The 27,566-nt window shown below is 44.0% G+C and overlaps 1 protein-coding gene across 1 annotated transcript; it reads left to right on the forward strand.

Annotated features, from left to right (window-relative positions):
• The first annotated feature begins 9,602 nt into the window (after positions 1-9,602).
• LOC119378062 (maleylacetoacetate isomerase) lies at positions 9,603-26,969 on the forward strand. The gene is made up of 7 exons (XM_037647306.2): positions 9,603-9,792; positions 9,873-9,924; positions 10,198-10,265; positions 14,085-14,165; positions 17,873-17,950; positions 24,506-24,632; positions 26,624-26,969. The coding sequence occupies exons 1-7, from the start codon at positions 9,784-9,786 to the stop codon at positions 26,887-26,889; spliced, it is 681 nt and encodes a 226-aa protein (XP_037503234.1). The 5' UTR covers positions 9,603-9,783; the 3' UTR covers positions 26,890-26,969.
• Positions 26,970-27,566: the final 597 nt, after the last annotated feature.

Genomic DNA, 27,566 nt, shown 5'->3' on the forward strand with positions numbered 1-27,566 from the left:
ATCGAAGAGCGGGTACGCCTCAATGAAGACAATTTGTGCTATACAATTTCTTTGCTTGCCATAAAGCGTGAATGCGGCAGCGTGCTTTCAGAAAATATAAACAAGCGAGAGGCCGCGGTTATCACTCCGTCATGTGTGCATTAAGGCTAACTTTTGTTTTCAGTTGATTCAGTTATTGTAGTTGTCAGCCTCGGTTGTACGATGGTTGCGGTGCTCGGCTGCCGACCCGAAAGTCGCGGCTTCGATCTCGGCCGCGGCGGTAGCATTTCGGTGGAGGCGAAACGCTAAACGCCTGTGTACTCTGCGATGTCAGTGCACGTTAAAGAAAACAGATGGGCGAAACTTCCGGAGCCCTTCGTTGCGCCCTTCACTTTTTTAGAAAAACGCCTATTTTCATAATTCATTTTCGGTAAAACACCCCCCTCCATCAGAATTTCGCTCCCCCCCTTCCCCTGTGGCTACGGGCCTGGCGTACGCTATTCCAAATCTCCCTAATATTAGTAAGTGGGAATACTTTTCGATAACAATTTTGCATTGCGCACTTTGTTCGTCTCTAAGACAAAAAAAGAAACAGCATACCATATATAGGGTAATAACGTCATTAGGTTGGACTAGAACGAATAAATTATGCTGCAGAGATATGATTATGGCCATATTATGTGAAAGTTGTCTGCTAAGTGACAGCGTTTATGGTGAAGCACGTGCATTTTACGATATTGTCACTTAATTCGTGACAATTTTGTGACATAATTAGTGACATCTTGAACTTTCCTGAATTTCATGTGGATATTCTCATCGAGTTGAAGATGTGCGAGCTGTGCCAGGCTTATTCAGTCACATCAGTGCAAGTCAGCTCAATGCAATACTGATGGCAGAGGGACAATAATTAAAAAAATGTGACTCTCATAAGACTATTATGAAGCTTTGAAGCAAGGCTAAGCAGCCATTAAACATTATCACAGTTAAAAAAAAACTAATGTTCAGCAAGAACAGAACACCTTTCGTCATTTCTTATGGTTTACTTCTTTAAGTCATATGTAAGCTTCCTACCTTCATGCTTCTTGATGAATGTGAATATTGTGTTTAGTGCAGCACCAGAAGCAGTAGACAATGGCACGCAGGTCACCAGATGACTCTATCGCAAATTCTCAAAGGATGTGCTGTTGTGCACCTACTCCTTGCTGTATCATGCTTTGTTTTGAGCTCTTTCATTAGCATGATACACGGCAAACAACTTAATTTATCAGAAACTCAAATGCTGTGTTTTTGACGAAATGGTAGGTGTGGAGTGAACTTGAAACCACAAGTATTTGCTTTCTAGTCTCGCACAGGCAGTGAAATTTGTGGTTGGCTGTAGGTTGGCTGTAGGTTATGAATGTTTGTGCAGTTGGCAACACTACACTACTGAACTTGATGTGTATATTTGTAAATGCTGCAAGACTTAAAATGAAGGAAGGAAAGAAAGAAATAGATGGGAAGACAGGCAGGTTAGCCACTTCTCAAACTGGCTGGCCATGCTGTGCAAAGGAAGAGGGTACGAGGAATAAAGGATAATACAAAAGAAACTTTACAGAAAAAGAACAAAGCAGGAAAGAAGAGTATGATGCCTCGTAAAGTCTGTCTCTAAGCTCACTTTTGCGTAAGAAGCACAGCAGCACTTTCAATGCTAACATCAAACGGGAGCAGCAATGAAAAAGCTCTGGAATCTGTTTTCCCTGAGATTAAAAAAAAACGCTTTATCTACACTGCCAGTTTTGTATTATGTACTGAATTAGTTCTTGGTGTTCGAGTGCATTAGGATAATAAATTTAGAGTTAAAAGATTGTTACATGCATGGACGTCTAACTGAATTTATGCCGGTTATCTGAATTAGGTATTGGTGTGCTTTACAGCTGTTTAGTGCAGCATGAAATAGTGAGTCACTGCAAAAAATCTGTACATTTTTTTTCTTTGCAGATGGTGCTCAAGATGGCACATGCAACGCTATGCAGCTGTGGACACCAGCAGCTTGATAAGAACTCTTGAAGCTCATCTGGATGCTTCACAGAACCTGGGTTGGTAGCAGTAATCTCGTTAGGAGAGAGTGATCAAATAGAATCCATTTCTGAATTGTGCAATGCATACCTGTGTTTAATGAAGCAAGTCATTGATACATTGGAAACATTGAGAGTATCACTATTTTGAGTCCAATGTCATGGTAGCTCTTATCTCAGTCATCCGATACAGTATGCAGAATCTGCACCTGCACTCTGTCACGCCTATAACACTATATTGAATTTACAGTGGAGTGCCTCGATAATAGACACCTGTAGCATGATATTGACTGTATTGTGAGGGATTCATAGTGTTCCTGGCGAAATGGTCAGTACTTATATAACGGCAGTGCTAAGAAGACAAGGACAAGAAAGTGCACATCAAGAGCGCTTACTCACAACTGAAAGCTTTATTGCCTAAACTTGAACCTCGCCTATTACCCGCCAACTAGTTCACATTCCCGTTTTGCTTCAAACGGTCAGTATTGTGATGCATTACCTTAACAATGAAGTGGCATATACATCGATATACATTGAAGCTCACTAGCGCATTGTTATTATGGTGTTTAACTTTATTTTTGTGTTCGGTAGTTGCAAAACCGTTCACAAATTTGCGACACAAATGTTAGTCCTGTTGTGAGTCACAACAGGACTAACATAGGATGGGCTGCATGCGCCTTGTGATTTAAGTTATCACTGTTAGGAAAATTTTTACATTCATTTCCACTTGATAGTTATATTAATTGCTTGTCTAGTTTGTGTTGGCTAGGGGAGATTTAAGGTAACAGCAAGCAGTAAGCAGCATATAAAATTTTCAGTATGCACGCATTTCATAGTTGGCAGAAGCAGGATGGTGCAGTGCTTACAGGCAGGTGCTATGTGCACAGCTGGTTTAGTCCGAAGTGCTGTGAGAAAGACAACATCTAGATGTTGCTTTGGCATAAACAGAGTTTTATATTTAAATGTAAATTAAAAAATCGAGGCTGTCCACTGTGGCATGCCTCATAAGTACTATATATCTATATTTTGTCCCGTCTAGCCTAGGATTTTAAATAATTTATTTGGGAGAACTTGCACTAAGTTTTGAGGATAAATGAATTATTTTTGTAATAGGAGTTGCCTCCACAAAACAACAAGCAACACTGCACACTAGCTATTGTACCTTGTTCTTTTGCTAGGTGTATAAAAACATGGCAGCAAAACATGGACAAGCAATTGAGCCTCGTCTTTCTGTATTATAATGCTGCGTCTTTCTAGATATTACAAGAATGAAAGTGTGCTGCACACTCATTGCATATCTCACAAGAAAATACTTGGCAGCTTCTTAATTTGGTATTTTTCTGTTTTTTCGGAAAAGTCTGCAGTAAGAGAAGACAAGTGGGTATTTTGTATGGATGCAGAAAGCTTAATGGACTTCTTTGCTTGATATCTTTTTCAGGAAGACTGAACACTTTTGGCAAAGCAGCAACAGTTCTGGCCCACCTGTTTGTCTACAAGACGGTCTCTTCTGTGAACACTCCTGTGCCTTACAGTATACTATACTGATGATCTTGTACATCTCTCAGTATTTAGGATTGTCAGCACTTGGACTGCTGCACTGTGTTATGCACGGTGCTGAGTCCAAACTTTCCAATAACAGTGTGCATTTGAAAATTTTACATGGCTTGAAAAGATGCTGAATGTAAACTCATTTAATTTACTAAGCATGGTTCTTGACTGTTTTACAGCCGTTATTTATTCCCTGTTCAATTTTTATTCAACCTCATGGCATGTCCAGTCCTTGGCTCTAATGTGCCAAGCCACCACCAGTATTGATGGGCAATTTTTAATTCAAAGCATGTTATTGCCTAACTCCGAGGTAACTTTCCTGTCACGGTATTCGCGGATTCATTTTCAATGTGGCACTTCTGCATGAGCCATAAATTGAGCTGTTGAAGGTGACGAGGAACCAATTTTCCGGTCGCATTTCATGGCACTAGCTGGCATGTAAATATTGTAACCATTGGTCTACTATTTATGCATAATAATACGGGTGAATAGGGTTGCGAAATAATGCCATGTTCCCAAGCTTAACTTTATAAATTTACATTATTTCTTAAAAATATGTGAATAAAGGCGACTGTGTTTACAAACCTTGGCAGATGGATCTATGGTCGACACCACAGGTCTTTATACAAAACATTGAACTGCACAATCATGCGTAACATGTTTTCATACCTGAGGGCAAACTAATGCAATATATAAGAAAAATGGTACACCACCATGCCTAAGTGTTGCAAGCCTTTATTACTTATCGAGTTGCCTTCATGTGTAAGCAGACACCAAGTTCTCTGTGCATCAGGGGCATAGGCAGATAATTTTTTCGGGGGGGGGGGGGGGGGTTCGTCTCCTTGATTTGAAGTGGGAGCCGGGCAGGCAGATGTGTTCAGTTGTCATTTTGGGCTCTGTATGCCATAGCAAAAAAAAATTTCGAGGGGGGGGGGGCGAGGGAGGCCCGGTGTGCCCCCCTGGCTACGCCACTGCTGTGCATGCCATCTCTTTGGATTGTACTTGCATACTGGCATTTCGAAGTGTATGTGTCTTGCTTTGTGATGAATTTTCGAACTATACTTTCATAATATTTTACTGCTGTGAATTAGTGCTCAGGTTGCATTGTGTATGTTGTTTCATCTGTTCAATAATGAGCATAGGTTCTGTGGTAGATGAAAATGTATAATTTACATTGACATTGTGAATGTTATTGTTTTGATTCTAATAAAGTGCTACAACCAGCATTTATTGTATCATTTGAAGTTTTAAGAATTTGTAATGGCATTCAAACAAAAAAGTCCTTGTACATGTAAAAGAAATTGTTCAGGCTCTGATATATAGGTCGTGGTTCTCAGCCATGGATGTTTTGGAGACCCCTTGTGGACTGGTGGAAGTGATGAGGGACCCCTTGCAGTGAGAAGTAAGGAGGGGGGGGGGGGTGAGGGCTTATAAATTAGCACAGCATGCAGCGTGAAATAGGTGCCTTGCGTTTCTCCGTGGCAAAGAATGGTCAAACTAAAGTGCCACGCCAATTCAATCTCAACAGCTTGTCACTAAGTTGTGCGATCTGCCGCCACATTTCAGCTGTTTCTCGCTACGCTTTCTCTTCAAATATGCAAGCCTGGAAAAGCACATGTGGTAGAAAATTGCAGTAAAAGCTTTACAGCCATCTCATGGAAAGCATAAGTCAGCTCCGCCGCAATGCATAACCGTTATGCGGTGAAGCAAAACAAAAAATAGTGGGGGCCGCTGTCATTGGACATATTGTTTCTTCAAAAAAGGCGTATTTTCTTTTTTGTTCGAAGATGCGTTTCGCGGACCCCCAGAAATGGCTTCGCTGACCCCCCCCCTCCCCCCCTTCTTGAGAACCACTGCATGCTACAGATAATGCTTGCGTTACCAGATGGGTTTAACCGATGATTCTTGCAAAACATCGTGCAAATAAGCGACAGGCAGTAAACGGAAACAGATCAACTGTGATCGAACATTGATGGGTTGATCATTTATCAATGGTCGCATAATTTGTAGATTTGGAATCAACTACAGGTACACGAGGTAGTAGGAGTGCACATGGCACCCACTTTTTTCAGTTTTTATTTATCTGCTGCACTCATGTTCGTGCTATGTGTAATCCTGAATCACGAAAAAGTCAAGTTGTGTCCTGCCGTGACAAAAATATCCTAATTAAAATGACACCTTATTTTCTGAAGAACAGCTGTTTCACTGAGGCATACAATAATGCCTTTTTTTTTAATAGGTACTGCACAATCTCTTCAGGAGTAGTGCCAACTACACGCGGACGTTCGCAATACAGAGGCCCAACAGTATTATCTTTTCTATTTTAAGGGAGACATGTCACTCGCGAATTAATGGACATCGTGCTTAACCTTGGTGGACGCCTTCGACATACATTTTAACGGCGGCGTGATACGGAAGAGTAAAGGTTACTTAGTAAAAGGTAGCTAGTCTCCGAGTATAAAAGCAATTAAATACTGACTATGACTAATTCAGAAGCACTGTATGTCGTGCTTCAGCGCGCGTAAGTGCTCATCACGCAAATATTCGTCTAACTGCTCAGAGGTGCCGCTGACCCTGCGTGCAGATCGCAACAGCACCTACACGCGCAATAAATGCACATGCTTGTATAGGTGCACGCTAAAATACCCTTGGAACTCTGACATCGACGTATGTAACAAAAATATGCGACATATGATGGTCTTCGAACAGCTGAGAACGCACTGCCGACACTTGCAGCTCGCGGCAAAAATAACCAAAACTGCTCCAACAGCACACGCTCGTAGAATACACATACGTGAGTTTCGCTATCTAAAGGTACTTGTCACGCCGGTATGAGCAAATTTTTGGGCGAGCGAGACATCCACGATGTATGGTGAACACACAAAAAACACACGTTTATCATTTCTCTTGCGGCACGACAAACGACGAACAGAAGTCGGAGCTGAAGGTGCTAACGGTGGCCTTCGTGAGTTCATGGCGCCGCGCTAACTATTTACTAACCTAATCCACGCGCAAACACACGCCGATGATGCAAAAAAAGAAGTAGCAAGCTCCGCCCTCTCGTTGCAAACCACTTTGTAAATATATAAGGCCGTGAAAAGTCAACGAAGCACGCGGTGGCTCTGTGGCGTAGTAGTTAGAGTGTCTGCTTTCGGTGCTTGTGGTCATGAGTTCGATTCCTGTGTCGTGTGCGATTTGTATGTGTTGTCATATGTGCATGTTTACAATGATGTCCATTTTCTAATTACCCCTAGAGATAAGCATTACAGAAATTATTCCGTGAAACGCTGTTCGAGTGCCAAATTTTTTCTTTTTCGCAGCCGCTTTGTGTGCCGTAGCTGCCGCCACGTCAAGTTGCGCCAGCTATGGAGGATAAAAACAACTAACCGACACATAATGTATGACCTTCGAGATTCCGGGATTGTCACTCGCTAAGCCTACATCGTTGATTATTTGAGTATGGCTCTCGAAAACGGTGCCGAATCGACACGAATACCTTGCTGTCGAAGCTTAAGGACGTGAACCTAAAGCAAATAAAAGCATCAGTTCGGAGATAACGAGCCACAGAGCGCGCGACGGCCACTTGATAGATTCGAGGTGGGCTGCAATCGCTTTCGGCGGCGCGGCCATGTTTACCGGGCGTGCGTATGCGCAGTTCACACCCGGTATTCCGGTGCAAAGCATTTTGCGTATAGCGGTGTGCCGGACAGACTAAAATCCTCTAATGTATGCGTTTCGGTTGCGAGCGCTCTACGTGTTTTGGTTGCGTGAATGTGTGCGCGTACGAATGTGCCATTTTCTGTGCTCGATTAATTTTATTTCAAAGCTGTTTCAACGTGATAGCTTTACTCCCTCGGAGGAGTGCTTTCACTCTATCGCAGACGGAGTACTGTACTCCATGAGGAGGCGTTGAATCACTCCCTGTCTAGAGGGAGTTGTTTCACCCCGGAAAAGGGAGTGCCCAGCGGGACAAGCCAAAACTCTCACAAAGGGAGTGCCCCGACGCCCTTTCTTCTAAGAGTGTAGAACGAGGTTCGACAAATATCGAAGGTTGATGATCGTGTACCTCTTGGTGAAATAAAAGTATTTTGCTGCGTTTCATGCAACAGACGAGTGTATGCGCAATCAAACGACCGTTTTATTCACATTTAACACGCACCTTGTGTACCCTGTCACCTGCTCGGCCATGATTGTCGTCAGTACCCATATATTACAAGAGAAACTCCAGGAAGAGGTCACAAGCATAGGCGTGCACTCTCTCCTGATCGAGTGTGAAAATAAACAATTAAGCTTCGCAATAGATGCGAGAATTAAACTGAAGCGAAGACGTGCTTCCCACAACGGCCCGCCTTTTGTCCCCGGCTGTACGGGTGTAAAGGTAGGTGGGCAGTAAACAGTTCTCGGAATGCATCGGGAGTCCTCGGCTGCCGTCTTATCGTCTAAAACTTGCGTCGCCATATTGTGATAGAACAGGCCCGAGTGCATAAAGGTATGTGGCAGATTGGCACCCCCCTTAGATGACTTGGGGGCAAGCCCGTAGCCAGGAATTTTTTTTTTGGGGGGGGGCGGAGGGGGCACTTGCTGAAAACCTTGACTATTAGAGAAAAACACTATTTTCATTACTTATTTTTGGTAAAAACACCTACCTCACCAAAATTTTTTTATTGGGGGGGGGGCTAGGGAGGGGGCTAGCCCCCCCCCCCCTGGCTACGGGCCTGCTTGGGGGAGGTGGAGGAAAAGGAAGCGGCTGCCCTTGCCCCCCCCCCCCACCCCTTAAGCGAACGCCTAAGAATACAAGTGAGTAGGGGTGAACTTTAGCGCGGGGTGTTCTGGTCAGGTCCGTAGCCAGGGGAAGGGGTGCTAGGAGTCCATCCCCCTCTCCCGAAATTTTGATGGAGGGGGTGTTTTGCCGTAAATAAATAATGAAAATAGGTGTTTTTCTGGAATAGTGAAGGCCTTCAGCCAGTTAAGGTTGCACGGCGGGCTTGTTGGTTATCCATACCAGGACGGAGCAAGAGACAGAGTGCTGCGTGTGTGTTATGTGTATCTTGCTCTGCCCCATTCCTGGATGCGCTATACATCGGATGCTTCAGCCAGTGCCCCCCCCCCCCCTTTCCCACGAAAAAAATTCCTGGCTACAGGCCTGGTTCAGGTACTTAGGCTGCTACAATTTCCCTCCGCCATCAATGACGAAAAAACGGGTGTACTCCGGAACATTTAGGGGCAAATATAGGATTTTTCCGAGGAAGGGAGGCCAACTTATGGGAAGTCTGATACCTAAATCTGAATATGGGGCGTCAACACCAGCTTATGCATTCAAAAGGAGGAGGTCGGGACCACGACCTACTGCAGTAGGGACATCGGGGCCCTACCTCCGCCTGTGCTCCGGAGTTCATATGGCCGCGCGTTCGCTAGGAAAATGTGCGCAGAAATTTGCCAAAAAAAAAAAAAAAGATCGTGGCTTTCAGTATCAACCAAGAAACAGACATCTGTGCAAGCGCATCCTTCCTCAATGTTGATGACGAACAAAGGGAAACTCCCTACCTCCGTCAAGCCGTGTAGGGCGCTCATGAGTAGTCACGACATATGTTTTGTTGTATTTATTTTGCAAGTGCGCGACGTGCTTATGGGATGCTCTCTTCAGTTGTACTCTTTTAAGTCTAACGTTTGTCCCTTACATCAGTAAGACTTTATGAAAAAATGTTTTCGCCCAATAAATCAAGTGACCTTGTAGCGAAATCAGCGTGTCTCTATTAACCAGTTCACCTGCTCTCGCACGATTGCTCGAAATGGGGCAGTAAATCTGGTCCTACGCAGATTTACTAAGCGCTGTTTGAAAGCGCGCAATACCACGTTCAAATCAAGCGCCACATTAAAAACGTGGCCTCCGAGACCGCACATGCGTGTCGTTGTAGCAATCTTGAAGGCCACGTATACTGCAAAATTGCTTTCTGCGGTCCACGATAGAGGACCTCGCTGCAGTGAGCGATAAACAAATATGGAGCATGCCATGGAGATGCCATGGAGCATGCCTTCCTTCATGGCGATAAACCAAACAAAACAAAAACGTACACACTTGACAAGCTGACAGCAACAAGTGCTTGGTGAGGTGTGCCGGCGCTGAGCGCAGAGAGTCGCAGTTAGCTCTCAACTTTTTCCGCGTTCGCTTTGCAGCTCTTCGCTCGGCTCAGAAGCACTCGCCATGTCGAAGGTGAGTTTACGGCATACTTTGACCGGTTTTAGGAGGGATGAAACGATTGACAGCCGATGACAAACTATGTTCAATCGCAGCCGGTTCTGCTGTCCAGCTATCTCAGTTCCTGCGCCTGGCGCGTACGCATTGGTGAGTTTTCCTCTTTACCTTGCCGCTGATTAAAACAGTAGCCTTCCTACGGGACAACGCGAGTGTGACACGAAATCAAAACAGCAAACTGTGCCAATAATTGTAAAGGGAAGCCGGATCGGCTAGTTCGCTCATGCTGCTGTCATCGTAGGCGTGGCATATATGCGGTGCGGCGCGGCGCCAAATATGAACTTCAATGGTGCGTGTAGTTGATATACGTACTTATTATAACTAGTGCTGATTTAACAATGTGTGTGCCTGTGCTTATCGCAGTTCTGGAGGTGAAGAAGATCGACTTCGAATACCGGGCGGTGAACTTGAGGCCAGGCAATGGCGAACAGGTATGTCTGTGTGCAATTACTGCGTACGAAAGAAGGCTTTGCGCTGTCAGATGTATTACATACTTAATTTCTAGGCTAAGTGTGCCCACAACTCAGAATCTAACTGCTTTCAACACGTATAAACTTGGTTCAAGTGGTCTGTTCGGGTCTGGGGATAAATTCCATACGGAACTTTTCCCGCTGCGGGAATATTTGTATAGAGAGAGCCTGTCCACGTGTAGAGACAGAAATCGAGAAATTTGTTTTTCACAAAAGTGGACTCAATGACACTCCTCTTGAAGCTGCGCCTTGGTGCTAAGGCCTTCGTGTGCTCATAGCTTCCAACCTTTCTCGGAAACATAACGCTGAAACTCTTGCTAACCGGCGTCAAAATTTATACTTTTCTTCTAGTTCGACAAGTTTACGTCTTTTTATAAAGCACTAGCCCATTCTAATTGTAATATGTAGCATATGTGTGGGGGTCCCGGCATTGCGTCGCTAGCATGTGAACTTGAATCCATGTAAAACTGAGCATCATGTTCGGTACTTTTAAACTATCATTGTACTGCCAGGGCTACCGTCACGAGAAGCACCCTGTTGCTACCACTGCCGTCACACTACAGGTTAATTAATGTCTATTTGGCCTTAACCGGCCCTTGCGCCACAAAACACCATCACATCATCATCTCATTTATGTCTTTTCCAGAATATTTCCTACATGAATCCAGGCTTCCAACTGCAGGCTCCTAACTCCCCCTGCTTACTGTTCAGTGCACATTGATCGTCCTTGCAGTGTAGGCATCCCTTCTTGTCAAACTGAACACTTTTCTAATAAATTTGTTCCCAGCACTTCTGAACCTTGGAGCCACCTTTCCTTTATGTATTCGATATTACCGAGTCTGTTAGTTTCGATAGTGGCATATGTCATCTCGCTTAATTTTTGTCAACTTGATTTGCATATCCTTTTCTTAGATTGTTTTTTTTTTCGCAACTAGCATATCTTTGCTGTATCTTGCTGTGTTTCTTGTTTTATATCTTTGAACCTGCTAATATTTGTTCTGCTGTTTCATTACGTATAATGTACAGTACTCATGGATTGAATCGCGACATCATTCTTTTTAGTATACCGACTGCTATGAGCAATTACTCGTGATAACCGCATCATTACGCTGCAGATGTGGGCACTAAAGGTAGTGCTGGCTCCGATGTAAGTGTTTGAGTCAAAATTACGCTGATATGACACGAATTGAAGACGCTGGAAACGAAAATATTTGCATTACTTAGCCCTAAATTTTCACGTTTCAATTCGTAAGTACTGTACGTATGTAATCCCACTTCCCTCTTTAATGCGTTTTTGGGCCCTTAGGGTAAATAAACAAATATAAGAAAAAGGATAGCCATATGTGGGAAGTATGCACTGATATCTTTGATGCTTCCACGTCTTTGCACAGCCACCACAGTGAAAAGCTACACTTGTACGTCTATCTGTATAGCAGTCTGTACTGTGGAAGTTGCGAATTGTACATCAAAATGGCCTATGCTGACGTCGCATTAATACTACGTATAACGACATCTGTGATAGTTTGAGTCTGTGATTAGCGCAGTAACTGAATTCACCCTCTGAAAAGAGAAAATGCTGTAGATAACTAGATGAGCATGTGGAGGACGCACTTGATTGCCTACCGAATATAGCTCCTTCAGCAAATGACTGCAACAGTCAACATAAATGCAAATGAGCCTCTAATCACCGTTTGTCCATATAAGCTGGCACATGCCAGCCATCAACTGGATGGAATACTGTCCACATAACATTAGTTAGTTAGACTACCTTATCTCGCTGTCCCTGTCACCTTATGTATTTATTTATTTATTTACAATACTGCTACTCTCTTTCGAGAGCGTGGCAGTTGGGCAATACAATAATTTTTCGCATAAAGTATAAACAAAAAAAGAAATGTAGACGTGAAATCTATATTGACTCTTGAATAGCTATATTTGGTAGTTCTGAAAGCTTGCTCAAGAGCACGCCTTTTTGTGTGTGTGTGTGTGCGGCTTGAGACGTGCCGATAAGATACACCTTGCCGTTTATAGACCATATAGTCCTGTGTTTGGACACTTGAAAGCAGAAAGCTTATCACAGGACGTTACTCTCTCGGCCTGGAATGCCACTATGGACAGTTATTTTTAACCCGTGTGTTTAACGTCCGTCGGTGGCACCGGAGGCTTGACGGAGACGCTTATGATTTGCGACACAATGGAGCAGCTGCAGTGCTTTGTTCTTTGTCAAGCATTTGAAAAGCACTCAATTCGAGAACAAGTTCTTTTTTTTTTGTACAGAGCAATGCCCGCAGCAATCGCTTCAGTCTGACATAAAGAAACAAAAGGGCCCAATACTTCTATTATTATTCTTTAATATGGCCAAAGTGAGATCATTATGGCAAATTCCAATACCTATTTCTTCAGGTGTCTCATTGGCGTTGCATTCACGTTTTGTTTGAATCACAATGAGAAGCTTACGTTTTTCGCAGCGCTAGTAGGCGAGTGCGCGTTATTTTGGTCACTTGTAAACGGAGCTTGCACCAGTCTCGTTTAGTAAATGTGCCCACTTAATTTGGCAACAACACTTCATGATGCCTCAATTACTGGAATGGGATGTTGCGCCGCCTCTGCTAAGCTTGCATTGCAATTTCTTCTCTCTGAGGTCAGATTTGCGCATAAAGCGTGCACAAGATGTTTAACGCAGAAGCTGTAGATATAGAGTCAGTATCTTATCTCGTGGAATTGAAAAGAATGCATGCTTTTACAAGTGAATGCAATTCAGTTCAATTTCTTTGTTTGACACCTATTTATGTGGTTCTATGTGGTGTATATGAGAAGTTGTGGAGAGAAAACAAACATTTATTACTGTAGTCGAGGTGAAGGGAGACAGCGTCCGTGCAGTCAACGAGGCATTCGAATTCCCACCATCTCCTCTAATAATAAATTAAATTGAAAAAAATTTCACAGTGACACGCTTCATGGACAGTGTACAAATTGTAACGTATAACAAAAAAAAAATGACAGAAACACAGGAGAGGGAAAAGTTGGGGAGGTTAATTAGAAAGAAACGTCCTTTATACTAGTCGTTGCAGTTGAGTGGCACGCACGTGATAAGAGGGATGCGACAGAGGAGCTAACTTACACAACTACATTACACAAAAATTGCATTGCTGCACGCCGACTCGGTTGGCACACTCCAAACGGAGTGCTTGCGTCTCATGGCCGTTTTTATTTTGTGGCGATGTGCATAGCACCACTGTAGTGCAATCGTGCATACAGCACTACCCTACACTGCAGGGCAGGAGTAGGGAAGGTTGAAACACACGAGACTAGAGGGAAAAAGTGACAGATGCAGCGCGCACACACACACAGTCACAGTCGGCCACTATTGCCAGTGACTGTCGCTGAGCGCTGTCGCTTGTCCATCACAGCAAGCACCGATTCAGGCCACAGCAGCTTGTGCTGGTCTTTTGTCCTGAAAAACTACGGTGGTGCCTTTGCCGCCCTCGGCTGCAATGACTTTTCAAATTGACATTACAAAAGGGATTCCTTTGATATCACTTTGACAATGCCTTGTTTGATTAATGTCATCGCGAGGATACCTTTCATGTTCTGCATGACTGACCCTGCTTATAATGCACAAAGGTGATTGCTTGGCATTGTGCTCGGTTGCTTTGATCATTGTATAATCAAAGTTGGCGGTGTGACCTGTTGAGGGGCCCTTTAATGCCTTTCTAAGTGCTACAATTTTAGCAGCTTGATTTCATAATAACGATCACTGCATTTCACTTTCGCTTTCAGCAAACCGAAAAGTTCAAGACGATGAACCCAATGGGCCAGGTTCCAGTCTTGCTCGTCGACGGAAAGCCCATCAGCCAATCGGTACTGTCAGACATTCTCTGCACTTCTTTGTTTAAAAATGTTCTTGCGTCAGTTTTTTCTTCACATGTCTTTCATTTGTCAGTCAAGCATGTCAAGGCACACCAATGCTTATGCCGTGAATATCATTGTACAAATTAGCATAGGTCAGCAAGAAATGTAGGGCTCACTCAGACTCACTCATGGAATATATTTTGCCCTTAGGGCTCACTCTGACTCAGACTCACTAAAATTTTTCTCAACCGGACTCACTCTGACTCAAACTCACCTAAGTATTACTCACTCAGATTCACTCAGACTCAGACTCTCGACTCGATCTGAGTCTGAGCAAGTCTGAGTGAGTTCACCGACCTATTCAAATTAGAGAGCTTGCTACAAAAACACCAAAGAATAATCTGCCGTTAATAGCTATAAAAGATAAAAATCAGCTCAGCCAGCGTGGAATAAGTGATAATAGTACTCTGTCTTGCCCAGGCTTCATTCTCATGGGCTCAACCAGCGCCTCCTCTATTTTTCTGTGCCTGGGCGAAGGAGCAGAGCACAATGGGAACCGACCGTCGGCGTTAGTGCGGCTTCTAGCCGCCGGGTGCCGCCACCATAGTAGACCAGCCGTCGCGTCGTCACTCGCGGAAACGAGTGCCGTGGCTGCATTCGAAGCTGCTATATGGTTCAGTTTTCGGCTGTATTCACGTTGTTTAAAGTATAATGAAAATTTGTAAACTGGAATCATGAAGCACTTGTCGTTCTGGGCAACCAGCCCATTTCGAAGGCATGTGTCTTTCGCGTCTATTTGATCGAGACGCTCGCGCGTCGTCTGCTAGCCCGATTCCAGAGAGCGTATGCCAGTGATGCGCGGAAAATTGTTTTGTCACCGTTACGTTCGCTTCACTGACAGTCGGTTATTGACTGTCTGAAAGTCGATTTTCGAAAGCATTATTTGCCAAGAGCCAATACAGAAAGCTCGGGCGCTTAAAGTTCCCCGATGCGTGCTACCGTCTGCTGGTGTAGCACACTACTATATGCAAGCCATGAGTTCATGCGCTAAATAGCATGAAGTGTCACTAAGCTGCTTCCAGTGACAATGTGCATAATGATTGTCGGTTGTTTCGCCGGTAGCGCATGTTAGTGTCCATGGGCTCCGATTCTTCAGCTTCGGGACTAATGTCAGCGCTGCATGCACATGGTGGCGATTGCGAGGCAGCGTTGCTACTGGTACTACATGCATTCGTTGACTGTTCGGACGCAACACTGTCACGTTTAGGGATACTTGCAATGCATGGTTCAGTTGTTACCTTGGGCTGCAAACGTGAAGGGTAGTCTGCAAAGAGTGACACTACTGCATTCTTCATAAGCCGCCGCTTCTTATATTCTATGAAATCTTTGCGTCGTAAACGACGGCTGCATATTCTAGTTAGGGGTGTGCGAATATTCGAAAGTTTCGAATATTCGTCGAATATTACGTTCGAAATATTCGTATTCGATTCGAAAATCGTGTATTCGTAAAGCTTCGAATATTCGATAACTTCGAATATTAGAAAAATTCGAATATGCGATGCGATTATCATGCATAAAATAACTCGTCTTCCACATCTCTGCTGCGTTCGTATAGCTAAAAACGTTGTCGAGAGGAGCGATAAACATCCTAAGTACACGGAGGCACGATATCTGCCTGCGACGAGCGCCCCAATACGTATGATTTATTGCTGGTGCATCTCCGAAGTGCGGCGCTGTTGGCGATCACGTAACCATACATTTTCAATATTATGCGGCCGTAACGTGCCGCACTACCACTCGTTCACTATGCGGGGCCACTTCTGAAGAAAGACAGTGATCCATGTGACTGGTGGCGGACTGTAGGCACCTTCAGATACCCCAGTCTGGCAAAGCTTTGCCCCATGTACTTCCCTATACCAGCCACTTCTGTTCCAAGCGAGCGTGCCTTTTCAGTGTCAAGGGGGGGGGGGGGGGGGGGGGGGGGGGGGGGGGTTGTCTCTGTTAGAAGGGAGCGCCTGCTGCCTGATCATGTGGAGCAACTCATATTTCTTCATGATAACATCTAGTCATTACTTTCATTGCGCCGTGATATTTGCTTGTGTTGTGATGTGCATTGTGCTAGCCTGGACATTGTGTTCTGGAGATAGCAGTGTATGTTGTGTTGCCAGTCAGGCTGTTAATGTTTTTTTTTTTTTCAAATAGCTACATGTTAAATAAAATATCGTTACTGTGGAGTCATTTTTCCTTTGATATTCGATATTCGATTCGATATTCGAAGGTGGATATTCGTATTCGATTCGTATTCGAAAAGTTTGCTATTCGCACACCCCTAATTCTAGTGTAGTTTGATGATGTATTAGGAGATCAATTAACCCGCCTAATTACTGCAAGCCACCTTTACCGAACACCAGCGGCAGCTGGAATTTCATGGAAAGACAGCTGAACAGTGTATCAAGGCGAAAGCCTCATTAAACGCGAAAATTGACCGTCGGCGGTGTCAGCACAAGTGATGCAAAAAATAATTACGTGATGACGCCATCATATGAAATCACAGATCATGACGTCGTCATATTACATCTTCGCTTGGTCAAAATGGGCCGATCACGGAGGCAGTTCATGCCTCCACTGATGTGCAGAAAGCTTGCACTGCCTCCAATCCTTGAGGCTGTGAGAAAACCACATTAGGCACAGAAATATCTCGGAGGGAGGCAGGAAATCTTCAATACATTGACTAGAAGAAAAAGAGGAAGATGGCTTTCGCCTTTCAGTCGTCTTAGATGAATGCGTAAAGGACCCTAGCTGTGAGATTTCTTTTCTTTATCAATAAAGGGAAATAAAAAAAAAGACAATCGTGATTTCTTTCAGTTCCATTTGCAGAGTGGAACACAACAGCATGACATACTAAGGCATTGGGGCGGTTGCAATAGACTGAAATAGAAAATAAAACGCGAATACTATCAAACTCGACTGCAAGTATCGAACCGGCAGCACGGCCTGACAGTCTGCCGGCGGAATACTTACAGCGGGGATGGAAAGACACGCGAACATGCGGCGTCTGCATTCTTTGCTGTTTCGCATCTATCTTCGAGTGGTTATAGCCTGGATGATTGATGAGAACACGGCGTCATCCATGACACAATAAAAGGCCATCTAGCATCTTTTTATTGCCGCCACGGTTAGAGTGTGATGAAAACAGCGCGCCGACTGCTATGTTCGTGTTTCTTTCTACCCCCTGTAGCTGTGAAAGCCTGCAAGAAGCACAAATGCAATTAAACTCGGATGCATACACAAATTCGTGAGCTTCGTGATACGCGCGGCCGTTCAGCGCCAGCTTCCCGTAGCCTACTTGCACAGCGCCAGCACGCGGCAGCGGCGAGCGGACGCGGAGCGCGTGCTCGACGGCCCGAGGAGAGCATTTGCCTAGGCACTGAAAAATAGAGGAGGCGCTGGCTCGACTGACCTTGCAACCTTGGGTATCAATCAATTTCAGCACAGTGTTGCGTTTATAATGACTATGCGTGTGCACAGAGACCTGTTACATGTGCATCAATGAAGACATTGATTGGGAATTCAGAAATATTAACAAATAAAGCTATGAAATCATTGCCTGAAGAGGCATACATGAATGTTAGACAAATCTACGTGCCAGTACTGCCACCAATAATAAAAATAATAGTAATAATAATAATAATTAGCTATCAACGTGTCGTGCTCAGGTGGCCATCATGGAGTACTTGGAGGAGAAGTATCCAGAGCCAAGGATGCTCCCCGCAGACCCCTTCCTGAGAGCCAAGGTGAACACCCAACTTTACGTCCACTGTTGTTTTTAATACGTTTTTTACCGGGCCACAGCGGCCACATTTCGGTGGAGGCAAAAGGCTAAAGGTCTGTGTGCTTAGAGTTAGGTGCACGTTAAAGAGCCCCAGGTGGTCGAAATTTCTGGAGCCCTCTACTGTGGCGTCCCTCATAATCATATTGTGGTTTTCGTACATAAAACCTCAACTATTATTAATGCGTTTGTGATAATGCATGGCACTGAAGCAAAGCAAGTTAAGATTAAGAGGCTTTACTGCGAGGCCAGTTCTGACTTCCCCATATAAACAGATATGAAATGTGACCATTGCTGCATGAGAAACAATTGCTGAACTGATTTGTATGAATTATCCCACAACAGTAGTAACAAGAGCGATGAACTCCTCCATAACTGTACCTCTCATAAACCTGAAGCCTTTTATGTATGGAAAAGGCGCAGGAGCCACTGGCAGTGCCTCTGGGAAAAAAAAAGATTACGTAATAAACTTCATGTCGTTAAACAGCAGCTTGGAAACTGGTCACCCACAACGAAGTCTCGTCAGACTGATGTCATATTCTGTCAAGCCAGGACGAAACATACGCACGACACACACTGATACTACATGTGATAAATGGTGTGTGTGTGTGCCTAGGTGCACGCAATATGGTATAGTCCCCACTTTTTTTAGCAAGTAGTAGTGTCGTTCTGTTAAGTTTCATCTGCTCACTGTATTGTTTCGTTACGAGGTTGTCTGTGCTATCCTTGTCACACCTTGCGGTAGCACTCATCAAAGGACCATGTGTATTTACACCTTTTTTATATCCTCTATCAGAAAGTGTTTTTCTACCAAAGATTTTTCTTCTACGTTTGTACAGTAGACTCAGACAATCAGCCAGTATTTTTAGCCTAAAGTGTTAAATTATTTGCGGGATACAGTTGAAAAAAAACTTCAACAACCTGTGAAACTGTGGTCAGTGACCTTTGCGCTACAACAGTGCTCCCGCCTGCACAGTGCTGAACATAAGCACTTCCTGCCAAAAATGGGAATGCCGATTGCTATCTCTCGTTCACTTTGTACTTGCCATATCTTGCCCCCTCCTAACCTCTCATCTCCAAGACTGATATAAGAACTGAAAGCTCGATGTTTTCAAGATGTGAGGGAGCCAAAGAAGGAGACAACGAAGGTGCTGAGGGTCGTTTGTTTGCAATTTTGGATAGCTGCGAACGATGCCCATGTGTTGCCCTCCAAGTTATTGGTAGATCAAGCCCATTGCATTTTAGAGGGGATGCTCCATTTTAAAGGGGATGCTTGTGAGTAGTATTTTGGTACGTTCAAAGTGACATTTCGATTTTAAAACTTTATTCTCCTTATTTCCTGGTCCTCAATCGTGTACATGTACACCGTATGCCATTACCTAACTGTATTTGCACAGGGTTCTAGGGTCCCGTTTTCAGTATCAACAGTTTGGGGCCCTTGTATGGGTACTAGATTTGTGTACTTGTTTTGTGTCTGAATGAACTGAAATTTCAAACTTAGAAAAAGAGGTATCTATGTGGGATTTAACAAGTAAAAAACAGCTTATGTAACCTCTCATGTGTTCATATTCTAAAAATAGTTGAGTTCTTTCTTAATGACTTGTATAAAAAGGGCTACTGGGGATGCAAAACTAATAATAGAGTATTATAAATGCATTGTTGAGCAATATCCATCCATAATACAAGAAAAATCGATAATACTGTCATTAGTGAAGTACTGATGATGTAATATCACACTACCTACCACAAGTAAACATCGTAAACATTTTCCCATTCCCTGTTCCAAGAACAGTGTTACTCTTGGTCAGCTATCTTGCAATTTATGGCAATGTCAGTAGCCATGAATGGCATAACTGTTGATAGCACTGTCACTAGGGAACATTATAGTTTGATAGTTTTGTAGTGAAATATTTGAATAATACCAATTGTAATGGTATTATTGATAGCACTATTGTTAGTACATGTTCCGATATTTCACTCTGAAACTACAGGTAGTAATGCCAATCATAATCTATCTTTTATAAACTATGAATGGTTTAAATAACAACTGTTGAATTATCGATAGTTTTTCATCACTAACTGACATATCGTTTCCCCCTATCATCATCGAACTATTTATTTCACCTTGACTATCTCACATTCAACACATTCAAGGTACTTATTAAAAATTACGTGTTCATAAGATTGCAGGGACAGACTATGTTTTGCAGTGAATGACGTACCTACAGGTGTAGTGCATTTGCAAAAAAAAAAAAAAAATCTTTGGGAGTTCTAGAGCACTGTGGTGTCGTTTGGCCGTGCTTTACGAATCACTCAAAGCTTCACTAATGCCATATTTACATGCTAAAACTCACTGACGATTATGTTACAATGCCCGTGTAAGCATTTACAAGTTCTGCTTTCATTCGCTCTCGCCCGTCCACATTCCAGTTTTGTGCAGATGCCAGTTGCAGCAAGCATCCCGTAGAAGCAGCTGTGCTTTGAAAATTACAAAGTTCAGTAACAGCTGTAAGTGCATTGCAAAAAAAAAAACAAAGTAATAAAAATCAAAGCCAGTTTGACCCCAAGTGAAAGCTGTATGAAGTGTGGAGCATTAATTTGCTTGTGTTTCCCTTGTGTTTATCTTGTGTTTATCTGCTCTTTTGTGTTCTTTTCTTGTGTTAATCTGCTCTTTTCTGTTTTTTTCTTGTGATGGCGTGATATTTTCTATCCTTGTCTGTTCTTTTCTTGTGATTAACTGATTTGTTTTCCGATTATCTATTTTCTCTTCGGTGGTCTCCTTTCTGCTATTTTTCTACTCTTTGCTGATCTAACTGCGGTGCGTCCGACTCCCGTCGCCAGCATTTCGCCTCCCCTTCTGTCTTCCACTGATGTGTATGTAACCATCGATGCTGGCGTTTCACTGTTGCTTGGCTGGCTCAGACAGGCGAAGTAGTCCTTCGGCGACGCTGGCGTTCATGGGCAAGCGTGCGCTAGCGTTCCAAACGTGCAGCCTGCTCAGCTTATGTGTATCAAACGTGGGACCTGTGTGACGTTAACGCGAGACATGAGACTGCGTGACACCAACGCGAGGCGTGAGACTAGGACAGGGCGGTCCCTTAAACTGCTCCACAGTTAAAAGATGCAGTGCTTTGACCTTTAAAAAAGGGACCGATTAGGCGAGCTCTCTCGTGTTGCAGGCATTGCGTGCGAGAGAATTGTAGACTCTGCACTCTTGACGCTTATCTAAGCATGCGTTTGTTGGGACAGTTTATGCAAAGAGTGGCCTTGTCGTATGGCTTGCTATTTTTACCTCCACGTGCGTTGGAACTGCAACGAAAAGGAAACGCACGCACGCTCAAAAATAAAAACCAACTACGGCGAGACAGGGCTGTAATCTGTGTAGCAGTCGCAGTTGGCTGACGGGATACGACAGCCGTTTGTACAGGAAAAGCAAAGAGGTTTTACGAAGAGAGCGGATGTGCGTTTAAAAACATGTACCTGAGCTGACGCTACGGTGAATGCATATTTGAACTCTAAGCTGTCTCTCTGAATACCAGTTCACTTTACATTTATTTTATTATTATTTTTCGCTGAAAAATTTCGACCTGCCGTACCGCAGGTCGTAGTTGAAAAAGTACGAAAGATTGCGACGCAGAAAAAGACGTACTATGAAATGATACGACGTGTTCTTACCGTATCTTGTTCTTTCACACTGTTTCAACTGTGATATCCCACGAAACATGAACCCTCTATAAAACGTTTTATAGAGGTTTATAGAAGTTTTAAACATTTTAAAGACGTTTTATAGAGGTTTTGTGTTTCATGGGATGTAGCGGCTCATTAGCATGAGCACTCTGCATCACTACTGTAGAACCCCTTTGTTTTTCACAGGACTGTAAAAAATAAAAGCTCAGTAACCAGGAAACGTATAATGCGAGCATGCAGTTAAAATACTTTGATGCTTGCGACATCGCAATAGCTGTGCTAAGTACTGCCGAGAAATTCTGAAAATCGACATTGTCCTTCATTTTCTTTTTTTTCGAAATGAGCTCATTACCATGATATCGATGAGAACACTGTTCAGAAAGAAATCTTTATCTATTTCGATCGATCTGATGTTTTTATTTTAGTGCCGCTGCTGCATCAAATCGATGTTTAAAAAAACAAATTCACTTGATCATACTATGCTACCCTTTGGGGAAATTGTGCAAGTTTAGTTTTGAGTAGCACATGTTTGGCGATGCCGGCAATATTAAAGGCCATGCTCTGTTCAGTGACGCTAGCCAACTTGTACTCCAGGCCACCTGTCCACAGAAGGCACCACGCTTCAACAGGTAGCGCTGGTAGATCCCAGGGAATGAGGTTCCATCAGTAAATTATTTCACAGAACAAATACAATCAAACTGGCGAGGCAGGTTTTTTTTTGTTTTTTGCACATTGAAACTTACTGAACATTTTTCACAAGCCGATGTTGAAATCTAGCTGCACATTATACACACGCAAATGGCGCAACATATAACTTCATGGGATCTGTTGCTACATTTCTTGGGAATTGCAGCATCAATCCTTCCATACATGCATGTGCATTTTCCTTGCTCGGGAAAGCTTTCTTTTCAGTGAAAAATAACTCTCTTGATGGCCTAATGAATAAACTTATCATAATGATATTATTATCATGACGTATGCTGTGTGCATGTAATCTTTTTCACTGTGCTACTGATCTACGCTGTTACAAAGCCTACGGACACAACTGGCAAGTTAAAAGTGCATAAATATAATGTGTTATTGCAATGATCAGACGATGTTTGCGTTGACCGCTCAGATTCCTCACAGTGGTACCACTCGTGATGTGTTGTGTGAAACAAGTTGCTTAGCATGTCCTGAAACAAGTTGCTTAAGTGCATGAGTAGTGCAACTGGAGGAGCAATTCAGCCTCCGAGAATGATGGGAGTGACATGACAAACTTGAGCAACTAGAAGCAAGAACCAAATGAATGGACTTCATAAACAAAATGTTAGTTGGACTAGCGCTTCTACAGTTGCAAGCAAGTCGAAGGCAGAAAATTGGCAGAAAAGTCAGTTTCGCCGCAAGGGCGAAGCAATGAATGCGATAGCAAGAAACTAATGCTACACGAAGTGAGGCTTGCCAATGGATACTTTCAGTTTAAACAGCGCTCCTGTTGCAAAGGCGGCCGAAGCTTCGAAGGAATCTAGCGTGCTTCAAGTGTCGAGCTGTGACACCTGATAGTTCGCGCTCATCTTCTGTTTGTTCGTTTAGCGGCGTCTCTTGAGCTCGAGTGACTTTCGTACGCTCCGTAACATGAGCGCGGACATCACGGTGAAAGCTTGAAACATCCCTCTTCCCCTCACAACGAGAAAACCACGCGAGCAGACAGCGGAAGGGCAAGGTTCTCCCGGCGCAAATATAAGAAGAAGCGAGCGAGCTCGCCGACGCGCTCCTCGCGCCATCTCGCTGGTAATGAAGAAACGCTTATAAGCGCCTGGTCTCTGAGTCCTGCCATCGATAAAGGGTGTGTATATAACGCTCGCCGTTAGCTACCTGAAGGGTCTGCGCTTTCTGGCGTAGTGGTTAGCACCACGCGCTGCGGAACGATAGGTCGCTGGTTCGATTCCACGCTTCGGAAGCATTTTTCTGAATTCTTTTTCTTTGGGGCTTTGATATATATATACATACTTATACATATACGGTGCATGACGGCGGCGACGGCGACGGCAAAATTCAGCCGAGACTGTCCATATAATTGCTATTGCAATAATTAATGCGATATCAGTGTATGTTAAAGGACCCCATGTGGCTGAAATTATCTGGAACCCTCCACTACGGTGTCTTTCGTAGCCTGAGTCGCTTTGGAATGTTAAACCCAATAAACCAACCTTAGCAGAACCTCATTTCCATCTGCACAGGTCCGCTACATGTAGTTGCTTCACAACAACATGGACGTATTTGTGCGCATACTCGGTCGCAGGTTCGCATGCCTGGGCTGCGAATGTAAAAGAAAGTTTTGCTTTGGCTTGTGATTGTACGCTTTTATCATTCTGTTCATGAGCTATTTTTGTCACCCTTTCAGCGCCTTTTTTTTTGGTGTTGTGATGCGTTGAAAAAAGGCATTGTCTTGTGCACCAAATTGGCACCCTTCCTGGGTGTTGTAGCGTACGACATTTCCCCTCATCAGCGCCCTTTCTTGGGGTGTCGTAGTATGCACAAGGGTGTAGTTGGCATGCCTGGACTTCGAATATAAAAAAAAGGCGTCACGTTTTCTCGCAATTGTATGCTTTCATCGTCCTGTTCACAAGCTGTTTGTAGCACCCTTTCAGCGCCTTTTTTTTTTGTCTTGTAGCGTGTCAAAAAAGGGCATTCTCTTTTGCACCGAATTGGCACACCTTTTGGATGTTGTGGCTCATGAGGTTTTCCCGAGTTAACAACCTTTTTTTTTGTTGTTGTTGTAGCACGCGAGCATCCCCCAAATTGGGCAGCAGTTTGCCGTAGCTAAATGGTAGTACGGCTACTTTCTCTGCAGTGTCGAGAGGTGGTCGAGCTTCTCGTCTCTGGAGTTCAGCCTCTGCAGAGCATTGGCCTGATCCCTCTTCTCGGCAAGGCGGAATGGAAGAAGTGGGCCGACCGCAACATCACTCGCGGCTTTACTGGTGAGCCTGAAAAACCGCAAGTCATTTGGGAAAACTGGGATGAATGGGCATATGTTGTACGCGGGGGCACCACGTTCTGACAATGGGAAGACCGACTTGACGTCGGTAGCATCACATACAAGCAGCTGATAAGTTCATCATACACTATATTTGGCTTAACCACGTTCCTTGCATCTTCAGAACTGGGAAAAATCGCGCGGCTGTGGAATGGTGCCTCGGTGATTTCTTTTGAGCTTATGGAACATGGAATTCAAACGTAAACTCTGAGATTGCTCGGTGATTTTTTCCTAGTTTACGGAACGTGCAATTCGAACGTACTAAATAGTGGATGTGAGAGCATAGGCTGTTTTGTGTCTAGCACACTGGAAAAGCAGCTACCTAGCTGCATGAAAAAAAAAGAGCCTCATGTGACACTTCACAGAAACCAACTAAACAAGTTTACAAGTTTAAGCGGACACTGAAAGCAAGCACCCTGGCATTTGCCTTCCAGTTCACTTCGCAAAAACACTTTATGTGCATGTGTATTACATGTATTATTCAGACTTGCAGCACAGGTCAAATTTGTAGTACTCTGAAATGAAAGAGAGGACATTAAAATAATACCACGACAACCTAATCTGTGCTGTTGCTTATAACACACCAATTTGGCATGCACAATTGCGCACACTGTGCTTGGAAAGGATATGGAAAGTGGGATGAATGCAAAAACTATGAACAAACTGTTGTTACAAATGTCCAGGTTCCTGCCATCGCCAAATCAAGCATCATCGTGCACATGAGCTGGCAACACTTGAGGACTTGAGAGTACATTCTAGGCTATTTTTATTAGTTTTTTGTTCTAATGTTCTGTGCTGTCTCAGTGCCCGTGCTGCTTTGTTGCCGTGCTCAAGGTTGCAGGTGTGCAATTCCCCGCTGCAGTGGCTGCGCTTTGATGAGAGCGAAATGCAAGGACGCTTGCACACTTCCGTTGAGGTGTCCGTTAAGGGGGTCATGAACCACTTCACCAAGTAATCGTCGAATTAACTTAGTATTGGAGTTTATAGCCTCACAAATCTATTGCCGCAAAAATTTCTTGAATTTGTCAAGAACGAGCGAAGTTACAGGGATTTGTCACACACTTCAAGCTCTTTCTCTGTTCTCTCGTCCTGATGAGCACACTGGAAGCTACACAGGGAGGGATGGCACGGGGAAAGAAGTTACGTCGGCGTGCATTATAACCTTGAGCGCGCATGATGGAGCGCAATCATTCTCTCCCATTGTGAACCCTGCACGCGAGTGTGGCTCACTGGCAAATTTGTCAGACTACGGAGCACAGTGCCAGCATGTGACGGCACCCCGCGGTGACAAGCGCATCTGAACCAAACACCACTCTCGATTTATGCTGGCTGTTGGCCAATGGCATGCTACCCACTGTACGACGTCACACAGCAGGCGCTGACGATTCCGAAAAGAGTGAGCACAAGCCTTTGTACGAAAAGAGGACGTCTGAGAAAATGGCAAATTCATGCCCCGCTTGTAAGCTCTCCATGCCACACATGACTGCAAGGTTTGGCTGAGATGTTCGAAGCAGTGTCTGCTATCCGCAGGATGTGTTTCCTCACCAAACCTGAGGCATGGTCCATGACCCCTTTAGGAAAGGCAAGTGGTGGAAGAACAATCTGGAGCACTTCACTATTGCAGTTAAATTTCTTAACTACACTGTAACCTTGATATAATGAACAAGGGTATAAAAAATTATCGGTTATAACGAAGTAAATGAAGAAAGCCTTGTCATAGATACAGTGTTATGAATGCACATTTATAACGAATTTTCGGATATAACAGTATTTTTGTGTAATATGTGACTGTTGTAATGAGGTTATAGCGTATGTTTCTTTTCGTGAGGATATCTACTGGGTGGGTCAACTACATAACCATTCCATGTTAGCAGGAAAACGATTGCTTTATGTACTCTGTGTGGGACCTTTCCTTGAAACAAACAAAACTTTCAGCCCTAGAAGCCATCTTTGCGGAGACTGCCGGCAAGTACTGCTTCGGAGATGAAGTGACCTTTGCGGATGCCTGTCTCGTGCCTCAAGTGTGCAATGCATACCGCTTTGGCGTCGACGTGGCACCCTTCCCGACGGTGCGGCGAATTTACGCGGCGCTTCAGCAGCACCCGCTCGTCCAGAAGGCCGACCCGTCGTGCCAACCGGACACCCCTCCGACGGGTGTGCCAAACACGGCTGATCTTTTCAAGGGCCCGGGAGACCAGTAGTACCCGAAGGCCGTACATGCTGAAGTGTTTGTTTTAATGAAATATAAACTAGCATTTGTAAGATATTTCTGGCCTCCTCATTTGTGGACTGTGTTGTTCTCTTATAATGCGTAACCTGGCCGAAATGTTGGTTTACCCAGATTATAGAGAATTGCGAGGAAGTTGAAGCTGTGCCGAAGAGAAACCATCTGATACTAAGGTTGGGAACCCAATGTGAACATTGAATGACATGTTATCACATGTGAACCCATGTATCACACGGGTTCACATTTGATCACGTGGATCACTGTATGTGAACCCATGTGCTTGCAAGCAGAGATGTTGTCATGCGTAATTTAGTCCCTGGGACGCTTGCTATTGCGTGCGTAATGAACACATGAATCAGAGTTGCGACACAAACACGACCTTCATCGATGTTACATCCTAAATCCTTGTGAAATGCTTGCAACACATGAAACAAATATATTGCCGCACTTCTTTTACACTTTATTGTGTCCTCCTTAACTACACTCATCGTTCACACTGCTTCAATTAACATCTGGGTGTTGATGGTCGGTAGGTTGCCGTCAAGGCGCTTCCATTACTGGTGCTGTGTCGCCACGTGGTCTGTAGTCCGTTGTTGACCGGTTGTGGTCGGCCTTCGAGCTTGGCTGGGCACCATTTGGACACTGTCATGC

The sequence above is a fragment of the Rhipicephalus sanguineus genome, unplaced genomic scaffold (assembly GCF_013339695.2).
Source record: "Rhipicephalus sanguineus isolate Rsan-2018 unplaced genomic scaffold, BIME_Rsan_1.4 Seq668, whole genome shotgun sequence".
Classification (NCBI taxonomy): Eukaryota; Metazoa; Arthropoda; class Arachnida; order Ixodida; family Ixodidae; genus Rhipicephalus; species Rhipicephalus sanguineus.